Source organism: Poecilia latipinna, unplaced genomic scaffold (assembly GCF_001443285.1).
Source record: "Poecilia latipinna isolate Pla-1442-1.1 unplaced genomic scaffold, P_latipinna-1.0 Scaffold425, whole genome shotgun sequence".
Taxonomy (NCBI): Eukaryota; Metazoa; Chordata; class Actinopteri; order Cyprinodontiformes; family Poeciliidae; genus Poecilia; species Poecilia latipinna.
The window spans coordinates 107703-129866 of record NW_015113041.1 but is presented as its reverse complement, the minus strand read 5'-3'; the positions used below and the strand labels follow the sequence as shown (position 1 = coordinate 129866).

General features: G+C 40.2%; 1 protein-coding gene across 7 annotated transcripts; it reads right to left on the bottom strand.

Moving 5' to 3' along the window:
* On the bottom strand, positions 1-15273 carry pax8 (paired box 8). Of its 7 annotated transcripts, none has more exons than XM_015037968.1 (12): positions 15030-15265; positions 12491-12649; positions 9023-9188; positions 8673-8870; positions 8494-8570; positions 8239-8364; positions 7332-7510; positions 7018-7138; positions 6563-6823; positions 3729-3830; positions 2600-2689; positions 1-936 (listed from the first exon to the last, which is right to left on the bottom strand). In XM_015037968.1, the coding sequence occupies exons 2-12, from the start codon at positions 12510-12512 to the stop codon at positions 863-865; spliced, it is 1416 nt and encodes a 471-aa protein (XP_014893454.1). In that variant the 5' UTR covers positions 12513-12649; positions 15030-15265; the 3' UTR covers positions 1-862. The 7 variants fall into 7 exon arrangements, with proteins under 7 accessions (XP_014893454.1, XP_014893456.1, XP_014893455.1 ...); XM_015037970.1 differs by having other exon boundaries at positions 9023-9164; positions 15030-15264; XM_015037969.1 differs by having other exon boundaries at positions 7335-7510; positions 15030-15259.
* Positions 15274-22164: the final 6891 nt, after the last annotated feature.

The window sequence follows — 22164 nt, the reverse complement described above, 5'->3', positions numbered from 1 at the left end:
TTGCAGTTTGTCATGCTTTTAATTAAAATATTTCTTTAAAAATTCCATATTTACATCTGCAATAATATTAATAACAGTATAAGAAAAAATAGTCACCATTTTTACCAAACATCAGAACATCAGCAGGACAACAAACTCAAAACCAGCTGAAGCAAAAACAAATGTGTTTCAGGCCTCGTTGTTTACATCCCTCCCAGATCATCTCATTTATTCGCAGAGCAAAATCACCTCCCCATAGGTAATTCATCATTTACACTATGTACACATCGCTGGAGAGATCCTTGAATTTTCTATGACGGACATTATGTTTTTAAAGTCGATATTTCTGATTCAGAGTGTTTGTCTATACAGAGAATCCACAAGCAGGTACAGACCAGCAGCAGGACTTCATATTATCACTGGATTTAACGTTTCCAGTTAAAAAAAAAAAATAAAAAAAAAGAGGGAAAACACATCCACAATGTAAACAAATCAGGCATAGTTTAGTTCACAGAGGTTGCATATCTCCAAGCAATAAACTTGCGCTGCTGAATCAAGTTGTACATGTGCCAGGAAAGAAAAAAGTCTTTGGCTGAAAAACAGTTTTAAAGAGATTTCAACTGAAACGAAATGCACAGTCGAGCTGAAAGCACGCCCAGAAAAGGGTGTGTAAACATGAATCAGTCACCCTGCGTGGCCGCGTCAGTCACGACGAATAAATAAAACGAGAGGTTGTAGACCGTAAAAAAAGGCTACGAGAAACAATAATTCCTCCAGCAAGAGTTTCCAGCTTTGTCTCTCATGGTCCCGCATCACATCTGTCCACTTTCAGCTATGTTTCTCAGTCTGGTTTCAAAGAGTCCCGGCTTGCAGCCGCGTGGGACTAGAGGTGGTCGTAGGCGGCGGCTGCAGAGGGGGGACCTGTGCGGGATGCCGAGCTGTAGTAGTAGGGCGAGCCTGTGGAGGGAGACACGGAGAAGTGGGAGCTGTTCACGGCTGTGGAAACATTTGCCAGCAGAAAGTCAGAGACTGGTTATGGTGTCTGTGGTTTGAATGTGAACTGGGTCTCGTTCGCTGTAAGTATTCAACTTGTGATGCTGAATTTTTCTTCATAACCAGACTCCTGCAGCAGAGGAACAGTTAATTCACTGTGTTTAATAACAACTCATTTTCCCCGTTTTATTGTTCATTTACTTTAATATCTCTAAGGTGAGGAAGGCGTGTGTGTGAAAAAAATGTTCACACCCCTTTAATTTCTTTCAAATTGAATTTCTTTCAGCATGCATGTGAAGTGGAAAGAAATAACACATGGATATAGAAAACAGAGTTTAACATTTGTGCACATTTTTTTCAGGTTTCACCACAGTTTCTTAGTTAGAATAAGCTCTACACTTTGACTAGGCCATTCTAAGACTTGCATTTACTTTGATATAAAGCATTTCATTCCTTTTCTGCTTCGTTAGTTCACTTATGTCTGTTGTACTGCTGGAAGGTGAGCTTTTACTTCAGTCTTTAAGTCTTTGCAGACTCTAATGAGTTGTCTTCCATCCCCACAGCATCACGCTACCACTTTCATGTTTCTTCCTGAGAATCGTGTGTTCAGAGCATCAATTTCTTCCCATAGATGGCGTTTGTCTTGCAGGTCAAAAGCTATGTTTTGATCTCATGTGACAAGAGTAGAGTTTTTCCATATCTGCTGTTCCCACTGGGTAACTTAAACATGGCTACCTGTCCCACCTGAGCCGTAGTTCTCCACACCTCCTCCAGAGTTATCATGGATCTATTGGGTGCTTCACTGGTAAATGCTTTCCAGAGTCTAAGTAAGTGACTTCTGAAGGCAACTGGATTTAGTGGATTTTATTAATTGCAGGAAAAAGTGTGCTGAACACAATGGCAATCAACCACTTGCAGGATTTTTGTAAACAATGTGTAACTTCCTTCCACTTCACAGATAAACAAAAAATCAACAACATTCAGTCCTATTAAAATATACTGAGTTTATGTATTCTTTGCTCCATGCCGAAGTTTGGATGCAAGCTTTGAGAGGCACTATCGATAGATTACATATTTGCAATAAATTACATTAAACCAATGTGGCATTTTGCAAATTTTGCTTCTTTCTGTGTTTACTTCAATGTTTTCACATTTGCTTAATTTATTCATTTTTGGCAAAATATTAAAACCGTCTGGCAGCTTTGATGTGATATTTTTGGAAAAATAAAGGTTGAAGACATAAAATTAAAAAAAAAAACATCAAGACAAAAAAAAATATTCACTTTGTTAAAACACCTCAAACAATTAACATCCTGATACATTTTTTTCCCACAAGGACCAAAATGGTCCGATGGAAAATGTGACCAAAGCATTATGGGCTCACTTTTCTGGAAGTTGCTCATTCAAATTCAAATCATGCTTTAATGTTTTTGCATCACAAGGTCAGCAGAGGTGATTCTCTTTAAATGTAAGGAAAATCAGGGCTTTCTTTGCATGAGCAGGAAAAAAAAATAATTCAAACACCTGCAAATTTTGTCTTTCATTGTAGAGGTCATTTTCAACTTGCTAACCTATAACCCATAATGAGAAACCTTGCACAACGCTGTCAGAGTCTTCTTCTGCTTACCCAATATGCTGGAGTTGGTGAACCTCCAGGCTTCGCTGTAGGAGGTGTAGGGCGAATGGCCGTAGGACTGACCCGAGTAGTCTGCACCTGCTGGAAAATAATTGAAAAATAAAACGATGTCAGGAGACACATCTCGCAGATAAAATTCATGAAGACATTTGTTATTAAAGGGCGAGGAGGGGACATGCTTTACGGAGTCGGGCTGTTTGTCTGCGTGCCAGCAACTGCTGGAGCTTAGCTCATAATTCACCAGCAGTTAGTGCAGCATGTAAACCATTAATCTGCGGTGCAGGTGGATGGCTGAGGGTGAAATCCCTCAGCCCAGCGGTGCGTGCACACACCCAGCCTCCGCGCCCTTTTTCTTCTGCGGCGCTCAGCCACTCGCATCGTTCAGTCGCTGCCCTCTGAAACGTCCTCCTCTTTTGTTCGTCCTGCACTTCCTGCTTTAGCTTCACTAACACTCATTCTTCCTCTCTCTCTCTCTCTCTCTCTCTCTCTTTTTTTTTATAACATTCCAATATCTAATTGGTAATTATGTTGGTTGGAATGAAGCCCTGAGCCCCCCCCCCCCACCCCTCACCTCCTCCTTCTCCTCTTCCTCCTGCCTCACCCCTCCACACACCCCCTCCTCCTTCACTCGGTAATTGTGTATCAACGCTTCCTCACTGTGAGCCCACCAGAAAAATAATAAATCAGACCCTCTCATTTCGCGCTTCGGAGGGCAGACTTCAAATATAAAGGCACATCACACACACACACACACACACGCAACAAAGACCTCCTACTCTTCGGTTTGGATCCAGACTTCACATCTCTTCCCGCCCACCCTTGCTTGCATCTCCCTGCTGGGCCCCCTGGTTCCCATGGCGATATGTGGTCAGAAGTGTCTGGATGGGGGGTGTGAGCAGCAGGGCGGAACCCCCCAGCCTGTTCTATGTACCCCCCGGGCCTGTGTGCACCCGCGTGCACATGTACACAGATCACCACCCTGGCAAAGGCTACTGATTAACTCAGCCTCCCTCCCTGTTAAACTACAAACCTCCATCCGACGTTTTCTTCTCTTCCTGCATTTCATTCGTTGTTTGCTTCTTTTTACTTTAAATGCCCCTCCGTGGGTTGTGGAGCTCACCTGCGACCATTCCTGTGATGGCAGAGGAGGAGTATCCTGTCTGGGCCGGGGAGGGGATGTGGGGCGGGTAACCTGGCAGGGTGGAGCTCACCATGTCACGCCCTGAAACGACAAAAATAAAACTGGGTTACGTCTTACTGTGGAGAATCGGCCAATCTGGAGAGTAAGCACCCAAGAAACATTAGCGCCGTATTCACTAAATTAATACTTTTATTCAATTTGCTTTCAAAAACAACCTTGAGCAAGTTCAAAACCTCCTGTAGCCCAGTAACATTTAACACTGGCACCTGTAAACACCTGGACATGTTGGTCATAATAATTGTTAGTATTTTATTCATTTATTTGAGATGTTTTATTCCCTTGGTGGAATGCTTATGCAAGATAAAACCTGAAGATTTAAAAAAAAAAAAGTTATTTTAATAAAATGGAGTATTCTAACTTTTCAAGACCAAGATCTAATACATTATTTTTGAATGGAAAGTGGAATCTGATTGTTCCTGTGAACAATGAAATGAGTTTCACGAACACAGAAGACACCAATCAAGACAGAAGATCCAAATCGGCATCTTCAGACTTGACTGAAATTTGCAGCTGCAAACTGTAGACGAAGGAAATGTTCATATAAAAGACGACCAGGTTAGACAAACATGACAAGACAGAGCATCACGTTGTTTGGATAATTTGCTGCTTGTGCATTTCACAAAGTGCTGGAATGAAGAATGAAAACTACCACCAAATTCCCAAACTTCTCTTTAAAATAAATTATATAACAGGGCAAAAGATTTGGAAGCAAGATTTAAAAAAAAAAAAAAAAAGATAATTTCACTGTGGTGCTTTACGATAAAATAAACACGATTGCAAAATCGACGTCTCCAGGTCGACAGCCTAAAGAGACATACAAGACAAAACTTCAATGTATGAACAAATTCACTCTCAAGAGCAGCTTAGAGAGAATAATTAACCCAACATGCATGTTTTTGCACAGTAAGAAGACCTTACTGTAGCAAAACTACACATATACAGGGTGAACAAGCAAACTCTTTGCAGAAAGACCCCCAAACCCTTTGGTTTAAAAAAAGACAACAGTGATACAAATCTTTTCAACCATAAGCCTGAAGATTTGTTCAGCCAAAACATCAGCGTACGCCTAAATGTAAAGGCAATATCTACTTATCTACGATCCATGAACTCAAACTTGAAGTTGGTACAGAATGTTTGTTTTGCAGTACTGAGGGATGAAAATTCAAACAAATTAGATGTTCCAGCAGAAAAATGACCTAAACACACGCACACACACACAAAAAACAAATTTTAGCATGATTAAATTAAGCTAATATTAGTCTTCTGGAGCTGCCTCCCTAAACCACTGACCTAAGCTCTATTGAACACTTGTGACCTATGCTTTAGCCAAGTCACTTTCAAGAAACTAAGCAGTAAATTAAAATAAACTCGTCATTTTCTGGAAATATGCTAGGAGGCATTTAATGGCTACAAAAACTGTGTGCAACTTCACTAAAGATATTTATTCAGATATTAGTGACATTTTTTGCACATTTGTTCCAGTACTTCCAGTGAATTAAAATAATTTCCATCCTGTGTATTACTTCCGTCTTAGCTTTTATGTCACACACACACATATTTCTGATCATCAAACAATTTTAATACAACACATATAATTTGAGTAAATCCAGAATTACAAATGAGTTCATTTATTTTAATTGATATCACCCCATTTCATTATTACTGATTAAGATGTGGAATCAAGAAATGACTTGATTTGCAACATGTCTGATGACATGAAGTAGGATAAAATATATTAAAAAGTAAAACAACATGGCCCGGTGCTAAGAAATTCAAAAATTCAATGTTATCAATTCAAAGTCATTTTATGGACTAAACATAGAAAAGTGGTAAATCTTCCTAGGATTAACAACCTACCAAAATTGCGCCAAGAACACACTGATAAGGAGAAGGTTACAAACAAACATCTATCACTGTGTACGCCTTATTGTCGGTATCCAAGCTTCAACAGGAAGAAAGATACTGGGTAAAAATGACCTCTATAGGAGAGTTTGAAGGTCAAAACCTCTGCTGACTATGAAACACACAAAGACCTGTTTCAAACAACCATCTTGGTGATCCCTAAAACTACGAGGAAGATGTTCTGTGGACTGATAATACAAAACCAGAACTTAATGAAATGTTTGCATCCCAATGTATCTGGTATAAAATTAACGTCGCATTTTAGAAAAGAACATCAAACCTGCAATCAAATACTGGGGTGGTAGTGTGATGATCACTTGGGTTATGCAACAGTAAAAATGACCCATAGTACACCGACAAATCCAGCTGTGAATGGTTCAAAAAAAAAAAGAAAAAAAAATCCAAAAGGAAGATTTTGGTGTTGCAGAATAAAAGTTATAATTAAAGTTGACTTAGATGAAGCGGTATGACCTTAAACAGGTCGTTCATCCAAGAAAACTCAAATGTAACAGCAGTAAAACTGCAAATAAGAACATGCTGTACCTGGCTGTCACCGCATATAAACTTTTACATAGGATCATGTGGGTCTAGATTGATAATTTTCCCTTAATAAATTAAACCATAATTTGAAAACTCCATTGAATTATGTCAAATTATTAGCCTTATGTTACAATTTGTTTTATGATCTGAATCATTTAAGTGAAAACAGAATAAATCTGTGTGGGATAATGGGGGTGACTCAGCTGCAGCATCCGCCCCCCCCCAAAAAAACCTGCCACACTAATGGTCAGAAACACGGATACTTGTTGCATTATGATCGTGAACATACATGAGATGAATGGGTGAATTACCTGACATGATAGACTGACTGCTGAACTGCCCGTACATCGGTGCATGATGGGAAAATGAGTTGAAGGCATTGGGATATGAGTTGGAGCTGCTGCTGCTGCTGGTGGTGCCGTTGCAGCTGCTGCTGACAGAAACAGGTTTCTGCAGCGCCTGCAGCTCCACGTACGCCAGGGTGGATGCCACCATATTTGGTGAGGGGCTCGTACTGGTCACTTCTGGGGACATTTCCTGCTTCAGACAGAGCGGCAGAGTCTGAAGGGGCTCTTTCAGAGCCGGCGCGCAGTGAGCGGGTGAGAGAAATGGAAACAAATGCTTAATGTAAGAAACCCAATGCAGGGGGTTAAATGAAGTAGGCTGAAATCTGGAAAAGGTGAGGATGGAGTGAAACGTCTGAGCCTAAAAGATGCCAGTTTGCATTTCTGATATGTGTCAGGAGACGTTACCTAAAGTATCTTACCGGTTACTACAGTGTAGCTTGGGTGTGCTGACAGATTTCGTCCAATGACAGAGCTGCTTGTTGAGAGGCTGGTCTTGGCATCGTCCAGATTGCCATTGATGAGCGACAGCGGGTACAAAGTCTAAAGATGGAAGACAGGGATTAGATATCGGCCCAAATTTTGCTTCAGCATGAGCACGAGCAAAGTTCAGTGACAGGATTTTCTCACAAATAAACAAGCATAACATTTGAAATAATAAGAAAGGGCGTACAGAAATGTCTCTGCACCGTTTTCAGACTGAAGCAAACATAACTTTAGACTCATCCCTTACTGCTACCTGCTCTGCCTTGCTGCTTGAGGTGGAGCTGAAGGAGTCTGACGGGTAGTGGTGACGATCAAACCCACAGTCCAGATGTTGTGCGGCTGTGGAGAAGTGTTCGACTCTCATCTGTTTCCTCGGGACGCCCGCGCTGCCCTGGGAGTCCACGCTGTGCCGACAGCTCTCCTGGTCACCTGGATCAACACAGCGAGGAGGAGGAAGGAGAGGAGGGAGTTCAAAAGTAGCAAACACTGTTTTTTGTTGTTGTTGTTTTGTATGAGAATTCACTACATAAAAAGGTTGAGAAATTATTTGCGGACATAAAAACAGGAATCTATTTTTGCTTGTTTTTGACTTGATCCTGTAATTAATTGACAGAAAAGCTATTATTAAGAAGCGCGGGTAAAATGGTCCTAAGAAGAAACTAACTTAACTTACGGTGTCCCTCAGGGCTGTATTTTGGAAGCACTTCTCTTTAAACTTTATTTTCACATCCAAATTGCAGGATTAAAGCATATGATAAATACTTTTAAGTGTCTGTGTAGACCTTTCAATGAACTTGACTTAAGATTGTTCAGATGGATTTCCAGGGCATTCTTTCCTTACAAAAATTACAAACTCCCAATTTGTTCAAGACATGGCAGCGTGAATAAATTATTTGTTTTAGCAGTATTTTATACTTAACATAAAGTTAAAGAGTGAAAACTCTATGATGGTGTGTTGAATGAAGTTCAAGTACAAACAGTGGACATATATGACCATGATTTTGGAGAATCTGGAGATAAATCCCATCTTTTATTTCCCCAGAACCTTAAAAAGAAAACCCATCACAGGCTCATTTCTCACACCCTCTGTGTTTAGGTGTCACAAACACTTCTTTCCAGCAACTCTGGGCATAGTTATAATTAGATTCGGTCCTTACTGTCATCGTGGCTCCTCTTGCCGTCTGTATTTGGCGGGGGGATTCCTAACAAGCCATTGATGGAGTAAGTGGAGCCCAAAGAGTCTGACTGAGGCGACTCTGGAGGAGTGACGGCTGAGCTGGGAACTGGGAAACAGAGAGGAAAACCCTCAGGTTTGAGCCAGAGAAGCGCAGTTGTTTTTCCAGTAATCCTAATCCCACAAGGTCATAAACTTAATCTTATGACCCAATGTTTTATACATATTAGAGACTTACTTAAGGTATGTCCTGGACTCAAACCTTTTCCATCCAGTGGGAGATTAAAAGGCTGTTGAACTTTAGTTCGAATTATTCTGCAAACAAACAAACAAATGAAGACCCTCTCTATTATTAAGCCCCTAAAAACGCTTGAAAGACTGCATTAACTCAGTTATGATATGTCACTGAGTTTTCACCTGTTAATGGAGCTCACACTGGGCACCGTGTCGCTGTCACACACTCCTTCCGCCAGTAGTCGATCTCTGATTTCCCAGGCAAACATGGTGGGATTCTGCCTCTTGTACTCCGCGATCTTCTCCACAACCTTCGGCGTGGCCACCTTGGGTTTGGAGCCGCCGATTACCCCTGGTTTGATGCTGCCCGTTTCGTAATACCTGTGAGAGATGGTTACTGTGTTAATAAAAAAAAACATTTTGTAAAAAAAAAAAAAAAAAAAAAAAAATCACCAAAAGTGTCTCTGAGAAGCAAACAGCTCAAAGGTCACTGCAAAAGGAAGTGGAGTAACACTGTCCGTCGCTGCGCTCACCGTCCCAGGATCTTGCTGACGCAGCCGTGGCTGACCCGGAGCTGGCGGGATATGTCGCAGGGTCGGACCCCCTGGTGGGCCATGTCTACGATGCGTTGCCGGATAACTTCCGGAAGCGGACGGCCATTAACAAACATTCCACCTAGTTGGTTAAGACCCCCATGGCCTGGGGGAGGAGGGGGGATGAACACTCATAAACGTCATGGAACTTCAGAGAGCTCAACCCACTTCACAAACACAAACTTCTGTCTGCTGATTTAATCACGAGCAGCCGTGACCCAGTCCTATTTAGTGAATAAATAACCTCGGTTTGGCTCCATGAAATATTACAAAAAAAAAAAAAAAAGATCTAAAACACACAGTTAGTGTCTTCATAATTTGCTGTTGAGGTTTTCAAATTTGCAAAGAAGCTAATTCTTTTACACAAATGAAAACTAAAAGCAGAAGTTGTAATCAGTAAATTTTGATTTGATAAACTTGAATTAAAAAGCAGCAGAAACATCAACATTGTGATAAAGTTTTCTGCTCAGGGAAAAGGGCTAATGCAGTTAAATATTTCTGCTTCAATGAATTGTTTTCATGTAAGAAACTGCTTGGCCTTAGAAGACGATTAGGGTTAAATTATTAGAAATAACTGTGCCCTATACCCTACCCCAGCAGGAGACAAAAATGTCTCCTGCTGAAACTGTCCAGCTCTGTTTCAGGGGTAAAGACCTCTGAAAATGGTCAGAAACTCCTCATACCCTCAACATTTATGTTTTGAACTTAACATAACATCTATAACAGAACCAGCAGATGGAAACACAACTTTCTGTCCTAAGCAGTGAAATTACTGGAATGACTTCACAAATTTACATTGTTCAACTCATTTTAAGACCCCCATATTTGAGCTTTTTTGTATATGTTTTGTATATTATCCGTCTTTTTTTCTTTTTCTTTTTCTTTTATAGATGGTATATCTGCCCCCTTTGAAGTTGTTTTCTCTTTCTTTGGGGTTCTCTTATTTTTTAATGCAGCTGCAAGGTTGTGAGTTTGAGTTCAGCTTCCCACATAATGTAGTTTGGACAAAGATACATAGTTATTTAATTGGCTGCTGTGACTATATACCCTATTCTTATAGAGAGAAAAGAAAACAACTTGCTTAATAACATATTGTTTTCTTTATAATAAAATATCAACAAATTTCAGCTTGAGTTAAACATGAATTTAAAACAGATATAATTTTAGGACAGACCGTTGAAAACAAAGTCTATTCTTTATGAGTAATGATTTTTTAATTGTTCTTTTAGGCTTATCCCCTTATGGATAATCCCTGCTGGTTTAATACCCATTCTTCATTTATGTGCCACTTAACTGTGTGTGTGTGAATGTAGCCTCTGTGTCGCAGACATACAGCGGTCTTATATGTCACTCTTCCACATGTTTATTTTAAAACGATGTCAAATTGGTTCAATCAGCTTTTATATTAATAATGTTTTTGTGCAATCAAATACAACATGAAGTACTATACAGAAGTTTCAGCATTCAAACAACAATTGCCAAACACACACACACACAAAAAGGTAAAACCAAGGAAATAAAATAATTCGGTTTGTTGCGTATCATGTCTCTGGCTGAGAAAGGCTGACATTCCCCCCCCCCCCCCCAAAAGAGGTTCAGATCATAGCTGTCGCCGTGTTTTAAATACATAAATGCATAATAGAGGCTCTCATTCACGGATCTGACAGGAGCTGCTCCTTCAAAACGACAACAAGAAGCAGCAGCAGCACCAGCAGACACGGTGCGCTTTTCCTGCGCCGCGACAAGAAAGAAAACCTCAGCTCCCAACACTCCCTGCTCAGCGTCCAGAACAACAGCAGCGCTTTTAATTTAACCCACTGAGTCCCCCAGCTTTCATTTCCACATCAAACGGCGGCCGGACGAAGGAGGGCAGCCTCTATTAACGCTGCCAGCCGAGTGTGGCAGAAAAAAAAAAAAAAAAAAAAAACCTGCCCGCCAAGCTTCATCAACCTGCAGGATATTAAAGAGGAGCACAGCCGGGGGGGTCCTGCACGCGCACAAGCAACGCGCGCGCACCGACAAACACAGCACGAATTTATTAAACTGATAGATAGATAGATAGATAGATAGATAGATAGATAGATAGATAGATAGATAGATAGATAGATAGATAGATACAAAACTATGTAGGAGTGAGTCTTCACATTCATTTATTACTCTCACTCTGCGGGGTGGAGTTATAAACCTTTGCCCTCGTCACAAAATCAGCTTATTCTAAACATATGCATTGTTACTGTTTGAGTTAGCTTAGGTTAAGGGTTGTTTTCCTAGCCATAACTTGAATAGCATGTTCTCTTGTTTTTACTATTTTGAAGAATGGCTATAGCAGATATTGGCCTTCATGTCACGTCAGAAAAAACACGAAGTTATGGACACTGATCAAGTAATACAATTAAAGTAAAATAAAAAATAAAATAAAAAAAAAACATTACAAAGAGATTAAGGTGCCATTTATTTGACACAAATTGTTGGGGAGAATTTTTTTATTTGTTTGTCTGAAAGTAATTTTTAACATGGATTTATTATTTGTTTTTCCTCCTTAATAAATGTGCTCACATTTAAATATTGAATTCTTCTTCATTTTGGTGTAAGTGAATTTTGGCTGCTGCACTATAAAAAATAAAAAAAAACATGTTAATTTTTAGCATGAATGACAATAAACTCTGATGTTATCTTTTCCTGACTTTCACATTTCGAAGAGAGAAATTGGATCAGGAGAAGAAGCAGTCATAAATGAATAAGTAAAAGTTAATCTGATCAGTGATTAATTTACAAAAAATCCAAAAAATCCTAAAAACTTAATTTCTCAAAATACCAATTAATAAATAAAACACAATAGTTTTGATTAGCTTATTTTTTCATTGCATTTTTGTAATTTCTCAACACATGATTTTTGGTTCTACACCCACTGAATAAATATATTCTAACTAAAGGATTTCTTCTTTTTTTCTGTGTGAAATTATGCTAATAGAAAAAACAAGATATTTATTTTAAAGCTTTACACACATCTTTACCAAGACTGTCAAAAAGTCTGAAGGGTGTAGAGTGTTTTTATGCAACCAGTCTAAAGGTTTTCATAGTCTCACATTATTAACTTTAAATCCACCGAGAATGTAAAAATCACATAAAAACTTATTTTTTATTTAAAATATAATAAGTATTTTTTGTGCACCTGTGTAATGTACTACAAGATATTGCTTAAATGTTTTGTATTCTATATTGTATTGAAACAATATTCCATGTTGTTTCAATTCTTTCAGAATACCAAAACAAACAAAAAAACAAACAAACAAACAGATTATTAAAAAGTTGACAGATCCAAGCTTTCGAAGGCACAGAAATGTAAGGTCTTCTTTCTTCATTTATTCGTGTTTCAATCAGAGATCTTAGCAGAGACAGCTTGCTTACCTCTCCCAGTGCCTCCGGACATAACCCTGAGTTTTAACTCCCTACTCCACCAGCTGAATGTGATGCCCTGCTCCACCGCTGTCCCGGTTAAAGCGCCTTCAGTGAGCCTCCCGCCTCGTCTGACATGGGTGTGTTCTGGAGTCCAGCGCCGATGTCAGACTGCGGGACGACAGCAGAGCATGAAACTGACAGCTTGTGTCACGAGCTTCCCTAAACGCAGCTCGCCTTTTCACACGTTAACACATCCAACTTGAATTGTTCCTGGATGGAGAAGCGTACATGTCTGGTTTTCTTCTCCATGTGTGTTAATGAGACAATCAGGAAAGTCTCAGAGGCCTCTGGATAAATGTGAAAAACCATTTTATTGGCATGTGTGAAATGCAAACGATAAATCCACTCTAATTCAGTTTTTTTTTTCTTGAGAACAGATTGGTCTAATAATGCCTACAGCTAATAAATCTGTTTGTTTTTGGATTTTGAACTCAATAAATGGTGTTTGCGTGACTACAAAAAAGTAGAGTGGTTGGTTTTGGTGAATGACATTTAGGGATCAACATGCACAAATCTGAGACACTATCTAAGGCACATAGAAGTAGAAATAAACTGCTTTTTGGTCTGTTGGTTTGCATTGAGCATTACAAGCCAAGATCAAATGCTTTTACTTTGAGCGAACATAATTCTTCTGTGCCAGTCTGCTTGTTTCCAAATGTGACAAAACAAGTTGCATTACATTTACATTTTGTCATTTAGCAAATGCCTTCATCCTAAGTGACTCATACAAGTGAGGAACATCATTCAAAGCTCTAGAGCTCTAAAATGCCAAATAAATTACTGCATGCCTGGAAGAAGCGGAAAAGATAAAAAAACAACAAAAAAACAACAACAATAAAAATAAAAAATAAAAAAACCCCACAATGACAGGTTTGTGCGTGTAATGATATCCATGGAAAAACTGAAGGAGTTTCATATCCTAAAAGTTAAAAGTGGCCAGCATCAAAAAGGAAGAGGAGAGTTAAGAGCCGAGACAATTTCTGAGCACCTGTTAAATCAATTGTCAGACACTATGAGTCAAAGCCTTGTTTGAAGGCTCCATCTGCTCGGCGCCCCGCTCTCTGCTTTAAAAAGTTCAGAATTTATGAGCAATGACAGAAAATTCGACTTTTTCAGAGAATGCGAGTCTGGCTTGACTTCCCTGCATCGAAAGTCTTCTGTATTCCTAAGGAAAAGCTGCATAATTAGACTCAAGATTACAGCGAAACACTGACTTTCAGAGAAGCACCTCCTGCTTTGTCCTGTTGAATGTGACCTGAAATAATTATCCCAAAGCAATGATGTGACAAAATACACTCATACGGCCTGATTTTAGCTTCATATCTCTCACTTTGTCATCATCAGATTACCTAAGTTTAACCCCATCAGTGAAAACACCTTTAAAGTTCAGCCTGTACTCAACAGAGGCTGAACTTTGTCATTTTATTTATATTGAAATATTTTACTCCAGCTATTCTTCTTGCTACACGTAACAACGTTTAGATCTAAACCCAATAAGCTTTACAGTAAAATGAATGACTCTGACCTATTTGTTTATATACCAATACAGAATATATTAATTGAGCCTGCTTCGTTGTAAACTTCCTTTGTTGAAAATCGCCACTCTGAGAATAAACTATTACATTTAACACAATGTTTGTCATTAATTCTGTTATTTTATATTGCATTTTTTTTTAGTATTTTATATGAAACTTAAAAACTGTGTTACACTTCATGTAACACAAAAAATGAAATAAAAAATTCTGAAGCTGTGTGGAAATTGCTGTAGTTTTTCAAAGTAATAAATTATTTAATTTCAAGAAAATGTCACTTTATTGCATTAGCATCTGCTCTAGCTACTACATATCCAACATATCGGGAAGTAGGTTTGAGTTACTTAAGTCGTGTTCTTGGGATTCATTTCAAATTTTAATATTTAGTTTGTTTTTTTTTAATTTAAATAAAAAGGAGACAACAGAAACGCTTCCAACCTCCCCCTCCCCCCCAACACACACACACACACACAGATATCACCTAATGCATGCGGATCGTGGTTTATGATTTTCAGGAGAACTGCTTACATTATTGTCTCATCAACAAACGCTACAGGCTAAACATTATTTCTTGCTCACCAAAACTATAAAGGCAGAAAACAAACAGAGAAAACCACCTGGGAAAAAAAACAAACAAACAAACAAACAAATAGAGCAAGTAAGGTGTAACAGACTAGTTCAAGTAAAATTAATCTCTGTTTTAATATATTCAATTTGAGCCACAACTTCTGGGTCATATCAGCTGCTCACTTCATACTCATTATTTTTTCCTTGTCTATCTAGTTTTCTGGTGACCACTGAGACCCCCGCAGTTCGCTCTCTCCGTCTCCCGGCAGTTCGCAGCATTCCAAGAACAAATTAAAGCTCCGCTTTTGCTGCTCAACAAATTTCCATCATACTGAGAAAGGAAGCAGGCAACAAAATCCCGCGAGAGGCGTGGAAAAACCCGAGCTTACCTTTTCCCACGATGGAGCTCCAGGTAAAATTCTGGCTCAATAATAATAATAATAATAATAAACAGAAGATCCACAGCAGATATAGTTTTATTATCCCACTGATGAGTCTGTTGCGGTGAAACGCGGTGTGTGTCCTGACTCTGACTGCACTGTGTGCTGTTAGATTGTGTGTGTGCAGCCAACACTGACCCAGGTTTTATCCAACCGGGCTGCGCGCAGCTCTGGGCGCTGATGCCATTGGACGGGGAGGATGAGGGAGGTGTGGCTTTGTGCAAAAAAAAAAAAGAAGAAGAAAAAACGAGAGGAGGGGGGGAAAAAAGAGGATGACTGATCTGGTATTTTGGTGGCATAACACCCACTGAGTGAGCGTACGGAAACACTTGAGGTTTCCATTTAGATCCAGTGTCAGGCGCGCTTTGATTAGACTGTTTAAGGACGTTTAGTTTCTTCCTGTCTTGATCAAGTGAGGCACCTGAGAACTGGCTGAAAACTTCTTCTAAATACTTTTAGATAAAGCAATAGCCCCAAGTCTGCTTTTACGCATTGATTTAAGCTTAAAATAATCACATGGGGAAAGGAAGGAAGACACATTGTTCCGTTTAATAATGTTTATTTTGTGTCTGAATTGAGTTAATGCTCTTTCTAAATTTGGTAACTTCAATTCTAAATCAAAGAGGCGTTTTCTTCCTCCACTTGCCCATCTGACTCAGATGAATGAAATGCCTTTCAGTCACAAATATTAGACAAATTAAGATGTGCCCATTAATTCAAATAAATTATTGTCAAGGTAATACGCGCTTCACAAACCACTTTCGGTTCTGAATTCGCGCTTTTAGGAAACAAAGATAGATTCGACGGCTCGGCATGCTGCTTTTTAATACCTTGCTATAAACAGAGCTATAGTTAAACAGCTCGCCTCCTCTGACTGCAAGGAAAGCAATAAAACATGTGAAAAGCAGACGCACAAACTGAATAAATCGACTCAATTTGCTCTTTTCCGACTTCTTTATTCTGCAAAACTATTTAACTTCAAGTTGAAAAAATATATATATATTTTTTCTAACCAAACTGCACAGGCAGACGTGCTGATTCTCCATGCTTTCCCTGTTTGATGCAGGCCTCAAACGTGCGCCACGTCACAGCGGGGTGTCGGGACCCCGGCGCGTTTAAAACACTGTCGAAGTTGTTCTCGCCAGTCTGTAAAACAAACACAACACCTTTAAAGGCAGCCATCCCATGGCACCGTGCCGTCTGTCTCCTAAAAATAAAAAATAAAAACCTTCCATCTACTCCCTTGGTTTTTATCAGGGGAAGAAATCTCGGGAAAAGTTAAAGCCACACAACTGCAGATTTCTGATGACTGGAGAAGAAGGAATGAAAACACAAAGCTCCTGCAGCTGGAACTCTTTATCTCATCCGTTTGCCACTGAAGTTCGTCATCTGTCGTCTTTGAACCGCTCTGCCTCGATACATGGGGACAAAAGCGAGCACTGTTTTAAAAATAAACACAACAATCGAGAGAGACTGGAGGGATTCCTCACATCAGGTGGAGGCAGAAGTTGTTTGGAGGAGAGAAAAGGACAAGTGCCTGCAGGGAGAGGTGGCTCAGGAGAGGTTACCGAGAGTTGAACGACGGATTAAAACTCACCGATCGCTATCTGTCACATTGGAAACGGAAGACAGTTAAATTAGAGCTTAATTATATGTCCTAACTTGCCAAAGGGAGAGGAGATTCATACAACACACCCCGGTCAAGACTGCAAAAGATGAAGAGTGTTTCTTTTCTTTCAAAAAATAAAAATAAAAATAAAAAGCTTCCAGGTTGAGATTTAAAGGCACTTTTTTTTTTACAAGTTTATTTTATTCAGCTAAATGTAAATAATTGGATAAACAAATACAAAGTTGTTTAGTTGTCTTAGATTTATATGACAGAAGTAATAGATTCTCAGCAAGACTATAAATAAATAAATGAAAACAGATATGAACGTTTAGGAAAACAGTTTGGGAAGTTTTATTTTTTTATTTTTCAAATAGTAAAAAAAAAACGTTATGATGAATGACTGAGTTTAATTTTAATAAAATAGTAAATAAATAAACTCCCTTGAAGACTATTTATAAATGTTAAGAGTTGTGCATTCAGATGCATTCAAGGGATTTCCTTACAAAATCTAAGTAAATGCGTATTTTCTCTTGTAGAAAATCTGCACATTAATGTCGTTTAATACCATCATCCTCTTTTGGAACTAAATTAAGTTAAAAAAAAAAAATCATAACTCACAGGGTCAGTAACGCGGCTCCTTTTACTCGGTCGGTTGTATTGGGGACCAAATTTCCAATTTGGTGATTTATAATCTAGAAGTTTTAGTCCTTTTCTATTCAAACTCAATACAAAATGTGATTATTCAATGTTTTATTCGGACAGAGGTTGTTTATGTAAGGATTTATACTTCTTGAAGCAACGTTTAAGAAAATAAGTAAATAAATAAATAAAAAAAAAAGTGCGGTGACCTGCGGCGACAGGTGGCTGCCGGAGCTGCGGGTAAAAGGTCAGAGTAACCAACATTTCCGGCTCCTTAGGTAAGAATTCATGCATACCCCAACAGTTTTCCTGTTTACACTGTTGTGCCCGAAGTGTCCGGTTTCTGAAAACAACTGGAAGCGGAAGCGGCTTCTCTCTATGAAACCCGACGGTCACCTGTCAGAAACCTTTAATTTGCGCGTCATACTCTCTGACATCGGGGGAGCTGGAGTTGAGTGATTTATCAGCATCATAGATAAGCACATGTCTGTCAAATACTCATCAAGCATCTGTTCGTGAAAATAAACTTTCCAGATTAAATACTACGGGTGTTCGTGCGCACTCCCGCAGTGATGCGTCGCTTCCCTTCTGTTCCTCTGCGCGCTCCCGTGAGCTCTCCACCGAAAAAGAAGAAGAAGAAAAAAAGACATCCATTGACAACTTTGAAACATTTACCCGAGATGGTAAATGTCTTTTTGTGGTCACCGGGTGGAGATGAGCCCTGTAATTGGTTTATAATAGCTTACGAAAAGACACAGTATTGATGAAGTCATTAGGGTAATGATTTTTCACAAGTGCTGAAAAGGTGGAATTTGATGACTTTAGAAGTTTCCCCCACACCTCTGAACAGCACAAACTTTGGGTCGAAATGTTAAGATTATCACGTGATTTAAGTGTGAAGCTTATCTTTATTCAGCCCCCTTGACTCTGATTCGCTTTAATAAAATCCAGAAGTGACTTACTCAGCAAATAGAGGTCCATCTCAGGCGGAAGAGTGTCAAGACAGCTATTTGCAAAAAAAAAAAAAAAAATGCAAAATGAAGTCCATTTTTCTCCCATGAACCCAGTGAACACAGCAAACACGATGAAGAAGGTGCTCTGGATGAGACCAAAATTAAACATTCAAACATTTTTATTAGAAACTATTTTTGGTGAAAAACCAAAACTGCTCATCACCCCAGGCTCACCATCTCCAACATAAAACAGATCGGTGGCAGCATCATTCTCAGAGTTTTATCTCTTCGTTAGATCGACCGTGTGTAAGTCTAGGCCCAAATCCACCTGAGAAGATTTAAACATTAGATCGTTACGCAGTCCACTCAGTCTGACCAAACTCGAACTGTTTTGCAAGACAGAATGTGAAAAGATTTCAGTCTCCAGATGTACAAAGCCACGGAAAATTTAGTGTAGTTACAGCCAAGCAAGTGCTCTACAAAGTGGAACACTTTGTAGAGCTTTGTAGAGCATGCTTTTCATGCTTTTGTAAAGAAATACTTTGAAGCCATCCATGCAACAGTTATGCACTATTTTGCGTCGTCCTACTCAAGTCCAAGTAAAATCTATCGACTTTTCTCGGTTTGCTGTGACAAAATGTGAACGCCTGAAAGTGTCTGAATGATTTTGTGAGATGCATGACATTCCTAAAACGATCAAATCTCCAACCGCATATATTAGCTGTAAACAGGTGATGTTCAGTGCTCCCACTAAGACCCAGACGGGTCGAAGTGTTGACTCTTTCTTCTTTGCTCTGTCATGAGTGTTGCCAGCAGCTTTTCAGCTCTCCCTCCTTCATCCCTTCGGTGCCGCCCCTTTCTGTTCGCCCGGCCTTTACCATCTGCTGGGGGCTCCCCTCCGCTCTGCCCCCTCATCTTTTTCTCCTCATCTTCCTGTGTTTTGTGCACTGTCCACCCTCCCTCCAGCCGTGCCCGTCTTGGTCCGGCCCTGTCCTTTGTTCCCTGTGTGCCCCCCATTTCCGCTTTTGTGTTACCCTCTGACCTCACTCCCTGCATCCCTCCCTTTCCCTTTCCATCAACCCCACCCAGCCCCCCGCCTCACGCTGCAGTCGGGACCCCCAAATCTTCTTGTTCTTCTCTTGACTGCTTCCCCTTCAGATTTCTTTTGGGGGGCTAATAACTGTTGCCAGCAAGACTCACACAAAATCCCAGCATGAATGCTATTGTGAGGCCCACAAAGGCAAACAGGCAGTAATAGCCATTAGAAACAGAGGGGCTTGCAGCGAGCATAATGTTTAGTTGTGTTAAGCCCGTATGTGACCTGAAGCTGTGGCCAGGAGGGAAATCTTTCTTTATGTCTCTCAAATTTCACCAGACTTTGGCTGTTTTGTCACTTTCTGCCTGAAAAGGAGCTGGAATTCAGCTAAACATTGTGGACATTGCCTTGATGATTTACATGAATGACCTCGGTGTGGGCAATGCTGGTTCTCTCAGATCCACGCACATTTGTAATTGTGGGGATCTTTGATCACAGAAGCTGGTGGAGCTTGTCGTCATGCCCATCAGCCCAGAGGAAACAGGCATCACAGGGTTTTGGCTACTGGGTGCAGAGAGAGCAGAAGGACTCTCTATGTAGAGAAGATCTGCAGGCGGACTGGGGCTCAGGAGCCATTTTATCTGCAAGGCGATTCGGAGAAACAATACTGTGAAGATTAGACCGACGTGGAACCAAAAACAAATTCGACCTGGATTTATTTCTGCTTCCCAGAACAAGAAGGATAATTTATGGCGTCTTAAAAGAAGTTTAGCAACACAATCGGACTTAATCAACTAAATCACAAATTTGTATATTTTGGCAGGAAGTTATTCCAACAACATAAAGTTCTCTAGAGCCTCATGTTGCTTCTCTGTCTCACTGTGAAAAACATTCTGAACTTGTATTTAAAGAAAGGTGCAATAGACACTGAGCACAACAAGCAAATAGGTTAACATGTGTTTTACTCTGGATCGTTTTCACATTGAACAAGATGCTCCAGACAATGCAGAACATTAAAGCAGGAAGGAAGGAAGGAAGGAATGAAGGGCAGAAGGAAGGAGATGAGACGAAAAGGAAACAAAAGAACATGGTGGTCGCTGAATGGATGTTAGTCCGGCTTCATCCTTGTGTTGTAGCTCTGTTATGCAACACTCAGCTCTCTGTGCAGCCCATGTGTTCATGTCAACGCAATCAAAGCGGTGTAAGTTGTACTGGGCTGAATATATCCTGCTACATCTATTGTCAGCAGACGATAAAGTGCAAAGAAATGTAATGATATAACAGGCATTATATTAGAGAGAGCGCCTGCAAATTTACTGCTGCGATCCTCCTATGATAACGTCCTGTTTGACGATTATGAATAGCCCAGGGTAATAGCAGCATAATTAGGCCTTTACTGTTGTGTAATTCTCCGTCAAGCACACTGTCGATATCTTGGTTGATGAGGTTGAAAGTTGAGATTGCATTCTCCCGACCCAGGCCAGAAGCAGCACACACACACACACACACACACACACACACAAGCACACACACAAGCACGCATGCACACTCGTGTGCACGTTCACACACAGGCTGGGAGCCAGCGATGCAGTGTCAATGCTTTGATATTTGCTTTTGTCCCAGTGTTGATCCAAGCTGACATTATGCTGTATGGCCCCGATCGCTGTTTGTCTGAGTGTTACATTTGTCATCTGTGGGAGGGCAAATGAGGGATCAGGAGGAGAGTGCGAGAGGAAGGGAGGCAGGTGTGTGTGTGTGTGTGTGTGTGTGTGTGTGTGTGTGTGTGTGTGTGTGTGTGTGTGTGTGTGTGTTGTTGTTGTTGTTGTTGATCTCTTTGTGTGTCAGTTGCAGTCTGCTGGCGTGGAAGCAGATCTTTTCCCTCAGTGACTCTATTAATTTACCTCATTTATCTTAACCACCTCCGCACCCCCTCCTCCCAATAAATACGGGAAATCTCACGACCATGCGTGTGCGCGCACGTGAGCAAACACACATCTGGATGGGTGTGTGTGCGGTGGAAAATAAAAACACAGCGGCTCCCCTTTCTGTTCCCAGAGGACAAATCCGTGGCGGAAAAACTCATTTTCCTGCAAATAGTTTGTCAGTGAAGCTAGGAGGAGTGATAAATTATCACAGACGTTAGGTGAAGGAGGATGACGGGAAGAAGAGGGAAGCCCCCTCCTCTCTTTCAAACCCACAACGAGCTCCACTTTCCCTCAACCTCATCACTTCCTCCAATAACTTCTCACTCTGCTCTGTCACAACATTTTTACTTACCTCTAATTTTCTTCGTTTCGCCTTCATTCTTCTTCTTCTTGTTCTTCTTCTTCTTCTTCTTGTTCTTCTTCTTCTTCTGATGCGCACAAAGACACGCTCAACGTGTACAGTAGCTACACCTACACCGGATACACAAAGTACACGGTACAAGTCACGAGAACGCGACTTGCTCTCACAACTCAAGTGTGACTCGCCATTCCAGATGATGAATTGATGGTCAGAAAAATGGATTTGTTTTCAACTAGTAACACATCGAAGAAATAATAATTCTGTGAGGGAGAAAGTGGCGGGATGATGAATGGTGTGGACAGCTGGATCACAGCGAAGCAATGGAGTGAGTGACTGAGTGGGATATGCGGCAGTAAGATTTAAAAAAAAAAAAGAAGAAAAAAGAAAGAAACTGGGAAAATCAACACACAAACTAAACATCGCCAGAGTGCTGAAAAGTCATTACATGCATTACATACATTCTCAAGCTGAGGATACACTGTTTATTATACTTTTCTCTTCTCTTTTTATTTTAGCAGTGTCCAGAGAAGCGTATTTTTTTGTTATTGGTGTAAAATATAA

Excerpts from the sequence above, each read along its gene's own strand:
- pax8 (XM_015037968.1), bottom strand. The coding sequence starts at position 12,512 with ATGTCCGGAGGCACTGGGAGAG. Across the intron at positions 6,824-7,017 it reads AAGCTACACTGTAGTAACCG|AGCCCCTTCAGACTCTGCCG; the intron begins GTAAGATACTTT and ends CGGCTCTGAAAG. Across the intron at positions 937-2,599 it reads CACCAACTCCAGCATATTGG|GCTCGCCCTACTACTACAGC; the intron begins GTAAGCAGAAGA and ends CTCCCTCCACAG.